The 12,643-nt window shown below is 42.8% G+C and overlaps 1 protein-coding gene across 3 annotated transcripts in view; it reads left to right on the forward strand.

The window, feature by feature from the left end:
* COMMD10 (COMM domain containing 10) overlaps positions 1-12,643 on the forward strand; it is a 260,293-nt gene that overhangs the window by 14,370 nt on the left and 233,280 nt on the right. For all 3 annotated transcript variants that reach the window (XM_019516995.1, XM_019516994.1, XM_019516997.1), the window contains exons 2-3: positions 4,151-4,261; positions 9,472-9,627. In XM_019516995.1, coding sequence (XP_019372540.1) covers positions 4,151-4,261; positions 9,472-9,627 — 267 coding nt within the window. The remainder of the gene's footprint in view (positions 1-4,150; positions 4,262-9,471; positions 9,628-12,643) is intronic.

Below are 12,643 nucleotides of genomic sequence, written 5' to 3' on the forward strand. Positions count from 1 at the left end.
CCTTGCTGGGCAACTCCCACAGGCCAGGGGGTGGGGGGAAGCCAGCCCCCCCCATTGGCTCTGTCTGGGTGGAGGCCTCAGACAATCCCTGGGAAGGCTGCGCGTCCTGGGCAGGGGCCCTGGCAGTACTATGTGTCGAAACCATCTTAGGAGTTGTTGCTTGTTTCTGGCTTAGTGCAGTGCCTTTGCACTGCGCTAGCAGGAGTCTCCCTCCTGGCCCTTCCTGCTCACCCGCCGGCGTGAATGCCGATGCAAACGCCGGCGCGCTCTGTAAGAGCACGCCTGTTTGTGCACTCTGTTCGCATGGCTTGGGAGCATGGCTCCCTACTGGCTCAGTTAAGAGGGATCCGGGGGGCTTCCCCTCTGGATCCGGCTCAGCTGCATCTGGTCCTTCTGCCCACTTACCTTAGGGGGTTCAGCTGCTGCTGCCTCTGTTGCTGGCTCCGCTGCTGTTGCGTCCACCTCTGCTTCGGGTCAGGTAAGGGGGCACACGTGCGTGCAGGACACAAGTGTGCCTGGATCCCTCCTCTCCTCCCTGCTCCTGGCTCCCGAGTGCTGGGAGCTATGTCAAAACTGCGGCTTTTAAAGGCCGCGGTTTGAAATTCCTGCCCTTGCCCCAACAGCCAATCAGGTGCACCGGTCTTCCCAGAAGTGCCTCCCGGCAGTCCCACCCTCTACGCTCCCCCCCTGGGGGGAATCTGCTTTCTCCTGAGCCTGCTCCCCAAGGGTTAACCCCAGGGGTGCTCCCTGGCTTGGGGGGACAGTCCCCCCAGCCCTCCCCCTGTTTGCGCACTCTGTTCGTGCGGCTCGGGAGTGCGGCTCCCTACCAGCTCAGTTAAGAGGGATCCGGGGGGCTTCCCCTCTGGATCCTGCTCAGCTGCGTCCAGTCCCTCTGCCCACTTACCTTAGGGGGATCAGCTGTTGCTGCCCCCGCTGCTGGCTCCGCTGCTGCTGCGTCTGCCTCTGCCTCGGGTCAGGTAAGGGGGCACACGTGTGTGCGGGACACACGTGCCTGGATCCCTCCTCTCCTCCCTGCTCCTGGCTTCTGAGTGACGTTCGACACCAATGAAGTTGCAGGAAGTGACAATGAAATGGGTCTGGAAATGTGGTTTAAAATCCAAAATAAAAATAATATAAAAGCAAGAATGAAATAATACCAAACACTTGACTAAAATAAACACTTCAGCTTCTACTCACTTCTCAATGAATGAAGGAAGCATAATGCAAGTCGACAGATCAAATGTGGAAAAGATATCAGCCAGAGTGGAAACTAATCAAAGCAACAAAATATGGGCATTTTTGAGAATAATCTTTAAGAAGATTTACTTTTATTGAATTAATAACAAGTTATGACTAAAGGTTACATTAAACCCTGGTTTTAAATGTTGACCATAATTTAAATAGCAACATCAGAAGAGCTTGTCAGCATCATCCAGTCTTAAAATAAATTGCCCTTTTCTATACAGAGATTGATGGCAACATGGAACTTGACCTCCACGGAAGCCCATCCAAAGATAAAAAATATTTTTTCCATCAAAACTGAAGTAAAGTAGACAAGCTGTTTCCAAACTGACTTTTTAGAAAATATCAATCACAGCAGTTATATTTCTATTACTTCCAGGAAGATCTTTCTTTATTAATGAAGAAGGAGAAACAATTAAAACTGTTTGAGCCATTTATCCAGCAGGGGAAGGAGAATGCGTCCCTGTTGCGCCATTTTGACAAGTCCCTTGTTGGATCACTAAAACCCCCTTCCTGAAACTCCGAGTTGCTCATTTATTGAGAGAATCCAGTTCTTGGCAGGACCAGCCCTGATAACTGCCAACAAATTAATCAAATCTTATTAGATACGGTGGGAGACTAATCTATTTACAAACAACCGCAGCCTACCTGCATAAAAAGCACGAAGTCAACACATGAACAAAGTACCACATTTACTGTCAGATATACAAAGTAGAAAAAATATAAAATGAGTGTTCTGCGCTAGGCATTTTGAATACCTTCTCCCCCCACAAAAAAGAAAAGACAAGTCTCTAGGTAGGAACATAAGGTAGTTTAGAAATGTAATTCTGAATATCTGTACTTCTGTATGGTTGGAGTTCTTCAACCTTAATTCTAACCCACTCCTTAACCTACATCTTGAATTTTGATTTCAACCAAAGGTATCAAAATTATCAAAATACTGAAATCTAGTCAGGCTTTTAGTTTCTGCTTTCTGTTGTGCACAGATTCCAGGAGTTACAATGAATTATGTTCAGCTTGTATGGGAAAAGGATAAAGTTAAATATCTTAGCCCTTTATAATCAGCTCTATTATTTGTCTAAAATCTCCTGGATTTATTCCCCAAAATAAGGCTGTACACTTAGCCCCCACAAGTTTTAATTCAAGATGTTCTTCTGTTTCTTGCCTGACTAAAAATGTCCTCGTCTTTGATTATAAATCCCTGTGCTGCAGTCTTCATCAGAAAATATACTGCTACCTCAGCAAGCATTGGGGAATTTGGGACCTTGCTCTGCTTATTTGAACGAGGATAAGATAAAGGTAAGGAGAAAACAAGCTCTGTTTTCCCTGAATGTCATCTATTTGCAGACTTGCAGAAGAACCCTCAACAGCTTAACTCCTGCACAGAAAAAAAAGACATGAGCAACTCCTCTTAAAGCCTATATTTGCTCACTTTGCTAGGAATGACCAAGCCTTTGTCTCCTATTTCATTTGTTGTTTTGGTTTTTGGGGATTTTTTACAATAGTGAATTCACAGTGAAGTTCAAAATGGTGAGATACTGCCTCAAACTGAAAGCAAACTTTGTGTCCTGTCATATATCATCATTTTATATTTTTCTGCACTGAATGGTGCTACTGCTGCTTTTCTGATGGATCCACCCCTACAATACCTCCATGCAAGGGAAAGCACTCCCTAGGCATCCAGACAGGAAACATCCTAACACTAACTCCTCTCTAGTACACATGCATATACAAACTGTCTACCAGCACCTACAGCAGAGTCAGATTTAAAAGGAAAAAAAGGAGGAGGCCAAGTCGTCCCTACTTTGCTGAAAACTTGGGATAAGACCAGTACTGCCCAGAGAGGCACAACCTCCTGTTGACACCGGCGGACATTTGGGGAGGGGGTGCTGGGGGGCCTTTTATTTTCAGTTTTGTGGAGAATCCACCGGAGAGGTCTGGGCTCATGTAATACACACAGATCTGCAGCACATCTTCCTGGAGGAGAGAGCAGGGCAATGAAGGGTAAAAAAAAAAAAAAAAAAGAAAAAGAAAAATAAGAAAAAGGGTCCCAAGGGAGCGCCCCTCCCAGCACCTTAAACACTTCTTTGCTTTTCTGCTTGTGGCGGAAACTTTGCAAATGTTGAGCCAAGATCACCTGTGGTCTTGAACCCATTGCTCCGCCTGAACCGCCAAGGAGGCGGCTGGACGTAGAGTGCCTCTGGGCCGGGCTCCTCCTGCCTCCCGCCCAGCCCGGCTCCAGCAACCACGCGCCCTGCAGCCCCGGCCCGGCCCCGAGGTGCGTCCAGCTTCGCGTGGGGCCTTACCCGGTGCTTCAGCCCACCACACACGTGGGCAGGGCGCGGGCCATGCTGCAGCTCCCCTGGCTGTGTGCTGGGGGCAAGGGGCGGAGCTGGAGGAGAAGTTGCAGGCGCTGTCCCCAGCTTGTCCAGTCAGGCGTGGCTGGGGCAGCCCCGCGCTGCGCAGCCCTCGGTGCAGTGGCGGCGGGATGCGGCTCACGTGATAAGCCCAGTGCCATGGAGGAAAGCAGCTCCCCCCTCCTTGCTGCTGGCTGGGTCCCATGTGCTGGCCCTGCCCGCCTCGCCTTGCTGCTGCCCTGCTGCCGCTGTGGAGCACGGAGCAGGCGCCAGGACTCCTCATCTGTCTCAAGTGAGGGACCTCGGGCCAGAGAAAATGGCTTGGTGGGATACATGGCGACCTGTGGGCTGTATGTTGGACAAGGCAGGATTAAGCCCTTGTTGTCCTGATAATATTTTTCCACTAGACAGTTATCTTTTTGCTCCCATTTAACACCCCCCACACCCAAAAAACCCTTCCCCCACTCATTGAAGTTAGAAGTAAATCGGTATTTTGAAAAGTTCTGGATGGTAGATTGAATGCCAGAAATAAACCCATTTTTATATTTTAGGCTGAGAGCAACTTTAGTGAAGAGGAGGAAGAAAAACTTCAAGCTGCTTTTTCACTGGAGAAGCAAGATCTTCATCTGGTCCTTGAAACAATATCATTTATTCTGGAGCAGGTACCATTTTTATCTGTATAAATTAAGTATTTGAAATGTACTGTTTGTTGATAGAAATATAAATACAGGGAAAGTTAAAGTAGATGTCCTAAAAACTTACATCTTAAACATGCTATTTTTTATTGAAGGCTGTATTCTATCTCTTTTAGTAGCACTGAATATTAACTGACTCTAGTACTTGTGTAGTGATGCTCTACATCAGGGATGGGGAATGTCAGGCCCGCGGGCCGGATCTTGTTGGCCGGGTACTGTGTTTCCCAGCTGCGTTTGTCTGCATAGCTTGTACTGGTCTCCATGGAAATCTGAGCCTCAGCCACACTGGCAGCGCACGCAGCAGAGCAGTGCAGGGGGCTGCCCCAGAGCCAGGGCAGAGTTGGGATTTATAGCCTGCATGCTCCGGGCCGGGGCACGTGTGCAGGGGATCATGGCTCTACCCCGGCTCCACACAGGCTGTCACTGCTGCAAAGAGCCAGGGCAGAGCCACAATCCCCTGCCCGGAGTGTGCAGGCTATAGATCGCGGCTCTGCCCTGGCTCCAGAACAAGCTGCCCCCATTGCAAGATTCCAGCAGCTCCAAGGCAGTCTGTTGCACTGCTCTGCCGCACACGCTGTTGGTATAGCTGAGGCTCGGGTCTCCATGGAGACTGGCACAAGCCGTGTTGGCAGGGGCGACTGGGAAATGGAGTCCCTGGCCAACAAGCGGCCCGGAGGTTGCCCATCCCTGCCCTACATGATGTGAATACTGGTGGTCTTTTTGTACCCTGCACTTATCAACAAATCTAAAGATCATATTCTGATTCTTTTGCTTACAGTTTATTGGATTGCCTTGATTTTTTTTTAAGTACATAGTTTTGCAAGATTTGCAGTTACTCTGCAATACCTCTATTACAATACTTACCCTTTTCTTAAGGGGGACTACTCCTGTGAATGAGTGTCATGAAAGTTGATGGCACTATTTATATAGTAAGAACTTGAAGGCTCAGCTCATACACTTCACTTAATTTTTCTTGCAAAGTTATTCTAATTTAGTTCTGATTTTTTAATTTTTCTCTAAAGTGTTTAATATTTAGTTTTTGGTGTAGAAAATATGCATATATTTTGTCAAACAAATTCTTTAGAAATGCTTCTGTGCTGCACTAGGTTTTACTGAAATGAATACAAAATTTTAGGAAAAGAACTTGGGGTAGGGGGAAGAGTGTAGGATTTTGGCTTCTGTTGGCAAAGTGAAGTCATGAGAAGCATATACTAAACCAGAAAGAACAGAACACTTATTTTCATTTGTATAGGAATATAGGGTAGATACAATTTTTGCTTTGCTGAATAATAGCTGTGTAAATAGACTAACTTTAAAAATGTAATTGGATAATGGTTAATTTTCTTTTGTTGTAACAAAGGTGAGTTCTTCTTAATTTTCCAGTTAAATAAACCCTGAGAAAAGCAGTCTTCTTCAGAATTTTTTTTAAAGCAGGCGTGTAACTTTAAGTACATGCCAAAATGCTTTCTTGAATCAGATTTGTATATAGTAATGCAGTTTTACTTTATCATTTGAGTGATTGTGCATGTATATTTTTCTGTAGACATACGTCCAGTACTCTGGAGCTGGAGTCTTGGTAGCAGAAACACTATGAATGTCTCTTGCTCTCTACTGAGGAAATAAAAAGTGCATGACCACATAACTCCCTTTGATTTTTTTCTACTCCTACCTATGGCGTAGGAGATTTCTGTTTCCCTTCAGTAAACAGTTTTCTCTTAGAGATAAATATTTTCCTAGCTTTCCTGAGGGAATTCTTCCTGATTTCCTGGAGTTCCTGGGTTGTAATTATGCAGAAGTTAGCAGGTTTCAAGTGCATGCCTCCTGCAGAGCTGTTATGCTTGCTAACATCAAGTTGTTTGTTTTGTTTAACCAAGGGACACTTGAAGGATAAGTGTTCAATTTTCTAATCCTCCTTATCTTGTATTAGACAATGTAGAGAAATTTGCTTGATGGAAAGCATATTATAAAAAAAAGATTTGGGTTCCTTTCTTTGTACCCTGGTTATTCAGCTGCTGAAAGAGCTGAAAGATCCTATTCAAAGATTCCCCCTCTAATGCCATGTGGAAAAGAGGTTTCTCTTTCCTTCTTCAGCTCAGGCCACATGCATGGTGTGCAAGTCTAAATTGAAACTTCCCAAACTTCTTCATAAAGACTCACTTTACAAACAACCATTATAAATCTTCGATCATTGAACTGAGATTACAGTGAAGAAGCACTGCTTCTATGCACTGATTGAGGAGCTGCTGTCAACTCCTGAATTGATATAGTACGTCTTGTTGAGATTAGCATCATGCAGGTACTCCTCACTTAACCTTGTCCCGGTTAATGTTGTTTTGTTATTACATCACTGATCTATCAGAGAACTCACTCATTTAAAGTCACGCAATGTACGTTATAATCTTATTTGGCCGCCTCCTGCTAGTAGGTAACTACTTTGTGACATAATTGCATTTGCTTAACATCATTTCACTTAAAGTTGCATTTTTTCAGAATGTAACTATGACATTGAGCGAGGAGTAGCTATATTCTTCTTTCTCTTGGATACCCTTCACCTCTGGTGCTGACAGCTGCAGCTCAAATGAAGCTGACAGTTTCAGTACCTGTTATTTCTGGGCCTCTTTCTTCAACTGAAGAAGCCCTTTGAATTAATACATATTAAATATAATATATCACAAGTTAATATATTGGGAAAATAATATATATCTTTTTTTTGCGTGAGCATTTATTAGTGGATAGCAATCTGCTCTACTTCCTGGCACTATGCTTATCACTTCTCCAGCATATGACCACTAGTTTATTCAAATTGTATTAAGCACCCTCTGTGGTATTGATCTCAATACTGCTTTTGGTATGGAAGGCTGTTACTCAATGGAGAACCATTCTACCCTTCCAAGAAGATTATTATGCTGCTGCTTCCAGCTGAAATAAGGTGGTAAGCAATGTTGCCATACTAAAATCAGTAAGGGCAGTCATTCTGGTAGATTCCATAATTTTGGTCCAGACACGTCCATGCCTAAGAAATCTTCTCAATAGGTTTCACTGAAGTGGCCCTATAAACATTTACAGCTCTACCTTAGCCACGTTTGGCTCCATGAAATGCCTGTGGGGCACAAGTCCTATCTTTTCTCACTCCCAATTCCTCACTTCCAGTTCCTCACCCATGAACTATCCAGGTTAGATGGGAAGTTCAGCCTTCAGTATCATTGGAGTAGATAGTCCAGTTAGATATAGCAGAGGAAGAGATGTTGGAATAAGCATCAGCTTACATCTTGCCCTCCTCTCCGAATGATGCATTAGCCAGGAAGACCATGTCACCTATTTATGAGGACCTTACAGCTTTTCAGGTGGGCCTGGCTTCAAATTTAGGGAAGTAAATAGAAAAGACTCAGGCAGATATACACCCTAAAAAACATCAGCTCAAGATGAGGGGGGAGCAGTGACTAGTAACGTGGTTCTTGATCCAAATAAAATGTTGTGGAACCTGCCACCTGCTTCTTAAAAGGCTAGTGGGTATTAGGGTACCCACCTTTCAGGGTGTTTGAGCAGTTCTTTATGCACCTTGGTGCACAGTTTCTTGTCATAGTAGCTGTAAATGAATGCTTGGAATGATTACAAACTAAATCAGTGCCAAAGGAAAAAGTGTAAAAGAAACTTGGCCTGTTCAGGTGAAACAGATCTCTTCTCGGAGCTAGTTAACCTTGACGCAGCACAGGGTTAGTGTGGCTCTATACTGTTTCCAGTTCCACAGCGTGTATATGCAGAGCTAGTTCAGATATTTCTGCGTGGTGCTGTAAAGTCTTAATCTAAATCCCCTGGAGAGATACTGCTTTAATGAAGCTGAGAGCATCTTTATCAATATCTGGAAAGAGTCAATAACGAATCTTTTGAATTGGAACAGGTTTTCTGTGTGGGCTGTGGCCAGCCAGCTGTTCCCCATTCAAATGAGACTCTAACATAGTTTGCAGTATTTAGTACACTGAAGAACAGTGTGCTGTCTGGTAACTTAGAGTTCAGTTAGCTGCAATCATTCTTGGCTGTTCATCTTTAGATACAAGGAAAAGGAAGTCTTTTCACATGCTGCAAATGACAAGGTTTCTCAAAGGCCTTGTCATGGCCTTTGTACATACAGGTTCAAGACTGATTCAGTCCAGTTTTGAACTTTCTTTTTTGATTGTTGACACACTGTTCTGAACATATGACCTCCTGTTCTCTTTTGTACATGATGTAGAAAACAACATTTGTAGTAGCAGTAGTACTGCAGGTACTTGTGGCAGATCTGCATCATACCATATTTCTTAAGAACAGTCTCTTTGAGATGGCATCTAAAATTTGTGGTAGGATTTGTGGTAAGGTAAGAGCTGGCAGTTTCTGGGTTGGGGCTCTGGGCGGGCAGTGGGTCAGCTGTGAACACCACTGGCAGGTTCTGCATCCAAGCTTCTGAACCTGTGCACAGTGTCCATAGCTGCTGCTGGTCCACTGTGGTGCAAGCCCTGCTAGGTCCACTCAATGCCTGATACTGTTGGGTCCCCCACTGTCCACCCAGCACTACGTGGAGGCTGGAGCTGCCAGTTGCCCATGAGCCAGATCCAGTGAGTTGGCAACTGTCCACCCGCAGGCCAGATCAAACCTGTTGGTGGGCCAGTTTTTGCCCACCCCTGGAGTAATGCAAGGGAGTGATACAGTCTTCAATACAATCCTTTACCAAACATTACGCTATAGTTCCAGCTTTCTAGTCTGACGTGAATTTTGTCAAGGCAGTCCTTTATTCATTGACTTTTGATAGACTCAAGTCCCACCATCTGCGATTACAACTGCTTTGGAATCACGTACAATAGATTGTATACATGATTGCTCAGTGTTACTCTTTGAGATGTGTTGTGTACATGCACATTACATGCCTTCATGCACACCTTGAATCTTAGGAATAGTTATTTACAGTGTTCCATTTCAAAGGAACTTGATAGGGCAGTGGGACAGCCACACCCTTTTAAGTCTTCTGCTGAGAGCAGGAGAAAACACAGGGTCCTAGATGCACCACAGTAGTATTGCTGGCAGAAGTCTCCAAGTAGTGTGTGCTGGGTTCACATACGTAACCATGAAGTGTGTATGCACAGACCATCTCAAAGAACAGCAGTTATGGTGGAGAGAAATAATAGTTGTGTTTCTGTTTTTAACAGGCAGTGTATCATAATTTGAAACCAGCTACTCTGCAACAACAACTGGAGAGCATTCACCTTGATCAAGACAAAGCAGAAGCATTTGCTAGTGCATGGGCTGCTGCAGGTCAAGATACAATTGAGAAGTTCAGACAGAGGATTTTGGCTCCTCAGAAGGTAGGAATTGTTCTTACATAAAATGGAGCAATAAACATTTTGCTCGGAACTAAAAAGTTTGTCTTTTAATAGAAGGGAACAGGCCTATGTCCTTGTTTAAAACTAGTAATTAAAATTAACAATAAAACGCAAATATTCCAATGTTAATTTTTGCATACTGTTGACCAGGAAAACTGTTCAGAGGCCAGTAAGGAAAGGTATGTCACATTCTGGTGTTTCTAAAATTCAGTATCTGGTTAAATTATACAAACAATGCTGTATGTTTTAAGGAACGATTTAATGTGTTGTCTCTGTTGCCACATATAATTTACTCATGGTTTCATACATGCATGTTTGCAAGAGATGCTGGATCAGGTTTTTTGTTTCTAGTGGAGGTCTATTTTTATTATTAATTTAGGTAGAGTTTAAGTAATTAACTAGCAAATTGCCCATCAAGAATGGTGGGGGCGGGGGGGAGGTGGGGACAGAGGCCTGCATCCTGGGCTGGGACTGGGGCCAGGGCCTGCCTCCCCACTGCTGCTTTGGGCTGGGACTCGGATCAAATATTTGTGCCAAATACATATCAAGATAAATAACTTCCATAGTTTGAGTACATGAATGCTAGATTTGCTCATGGGGTCCTGGGCTTCTGCCGTTTTGAAAATGACATGTTCATAAATACCTAAATATGCAGGATCCAAACACTCAGAAACACTAAAATGCAGGAAAGAATCTGGAAGTGTTTTATTTTGCCTTTAACAACAAACTAAGTTACTGGTATATCAAATAAAATCTGTATATTTGTCTTGATCAAGGCAAATATGTGACTTCATTTGATAAACAAGTAACATTGTTTTGCATGTTTACTGGTCTAAAAACAGGGTACTGAACCACATGATTTGGCATTGTCCTCATACTTAGTATGTAACTACATGCTGGGAACTGCTTTGCTGCTGGCTACTGTCAGACATATGGGAAACTAACATACTTTTTGTTCCACCCCATGATTTGGCCCTATTGAACCTTGCTCTGTGCTTATACTGCTTAATAATAATTTGGCAATTAATGGCTTCTCTGGAATTGATCCATTGCTTATTGATTAGGGGATCAAAACTGGTTATGGTTTGTACATGGCCTTGTTTTTGAGTAGTAGCATAACTAGGGGTGGGCAGTTAGAGCAACAGAGATGTGTGCAAGAGAGACAGCCACTGACATCCAGGTGCAAAACTTCCTAGTTGTGCCTCTGAGTGACATACTGTTGCTTCCTCTTCTTTGCATTTACTGATGGAGTCCTGCAACAACTGTTTGATCTAGTAGATGAAGAGTCTCCTTTTGGAGATTTTTCATGGCTTGTTTTCATCTTGCGTAGTGTAGCTGCATTTTATCAATGTCTTGCCTCCCAGTAATGCCAGCCTTAGATTTTTGGCTCATAATTATTTTTCCAGTAGGAGAATACGATATAATGGAATTTTTCACATACCTTAATTGTCTACCAGTACAATACTTTTCTCAAACCTGTAAGAGAGCTGTGTGTAGGACTGCAGTGAACTAAATGTAGCTCTTGAGGTATAATTTGAATACTAGGATAGTATTATCAATTTATTTTTCCTAGAAATCTTCAAGGACTCAGTCCTGCAGACCCTTTTTCAAATAAAATATCCCTCTGAAGTTAATGGGATTTTCTCCTGACTAAGGACTTGCAATTGGTTAATATGCCTCAAACAGAACACATTTAAAAAGACAAATAGGACTTATGGCCCATCTCTATTATTAATGTCATACGAGTACACAGTGTAAGTGTAGGTTGTGTTTCATCCAATTGTTTCATTATTTATTTGTGTACTCTTTTAAGTGAATAATCCTATTTTTTTTCTGAATTTTGCTAACAAGAAACTGTGTAGTGTAGGTCTTGAAGTCAACAAATAATCTTTTTTGACTTTATTGAAGGTCATTTTTGATCACTTGCACATACTTGATTATGTTTGTATGTCTTGGGCAACAGTGGGAAATACATGCAGTGTTTCCTTATTTAGAACACATTGGTTTAGTCTTGGCAGCTCCCTCACTAATGTTTTTCTCAGCCTTCAAATATAGGAATAATGAATGTTCTTTGAGGAACAAATCTTTTACTTTGAGAGTGGAATACTTTCTCTATAAGTGAGATAACTGTCACTCCCATTATTGAAATTAATTGATAACAATATATTTATTTCTTACAAATGGATAAGGTATCTGAGGTAATATTTTTCCCAAACAGTTGAAACTATAGATGCATCTATAGGTATATTAGATGGCCAGATGCCACCCTTTGAATACTTGTTTGTATATGTACATTTTGATGCATGCAGCTTCCTATGCTGTCACTTTTGAATGGAAATGGTAGAATGTAGTAATTGAATTTTCAAAGGAACCTAAGGGAATAGGTGCCTAAATGACCTGGAAATTTAATGCAAGTCAAGCAGCTATGTTTCTTAGCCTCCTCTGGACACCACAGCCCGTGTGTATGAAAATGTTTGTGATGAATATAGCTGCAAACGAAATCAGGCCTATATAAATAAGCCTTTTTCTACAAAGTAACGAAGACTTTCTGAGAACGTATTTGAGAATATTTATCAAAATCTACTTCCTGTAGGAAGTTCCAGCATCATTAAGATGCACTTTTTATCTTCACTTTTCAGTATTTTAATGTGTCTTTCTATCTAGTTAAATGTTTGATGTGGCTCTACTTAAAAGAAGAACATTAGAGGTGATAGTATAGCTCCAGTAACATTCCATGTTGCCATAAGCATGAGCTATGAATGTTCAAACTGTCTAAAAATGTCTGCTTTAAAGATTCCCCATTTGGAGTACCATATATAAATGTTGTACACACTCATATTCTTTCCATTGTGGGGGAAGGTTTCAGTACATACTAATGAAACTGCTAGAACTTATGCTGCCCCTCAGCAGATCAATTGTTAAGGTCCCTTCTGTACATCTGATGAAGTGAGCATCAGCTCACGAAAGCTTGTGCTGGACATATATGTATAGATCTAGT

Source organism: Gavialis gangeticus, unplaced genomic scaffold (genome assembly GCF_001723915.1).
Source record: "Gavialis gangeticus isolate Ggan-Ray unplaced genomic scaffold, GavGan_comp1, whole genome shotgun sequence".
Classification (NCBI taxonomy): domain Eukaryota; kingdom Metazoa; phylum Chordata; order Crocodylia; family Gavialidae; genus Gavialis; species Gavialis gangeticus.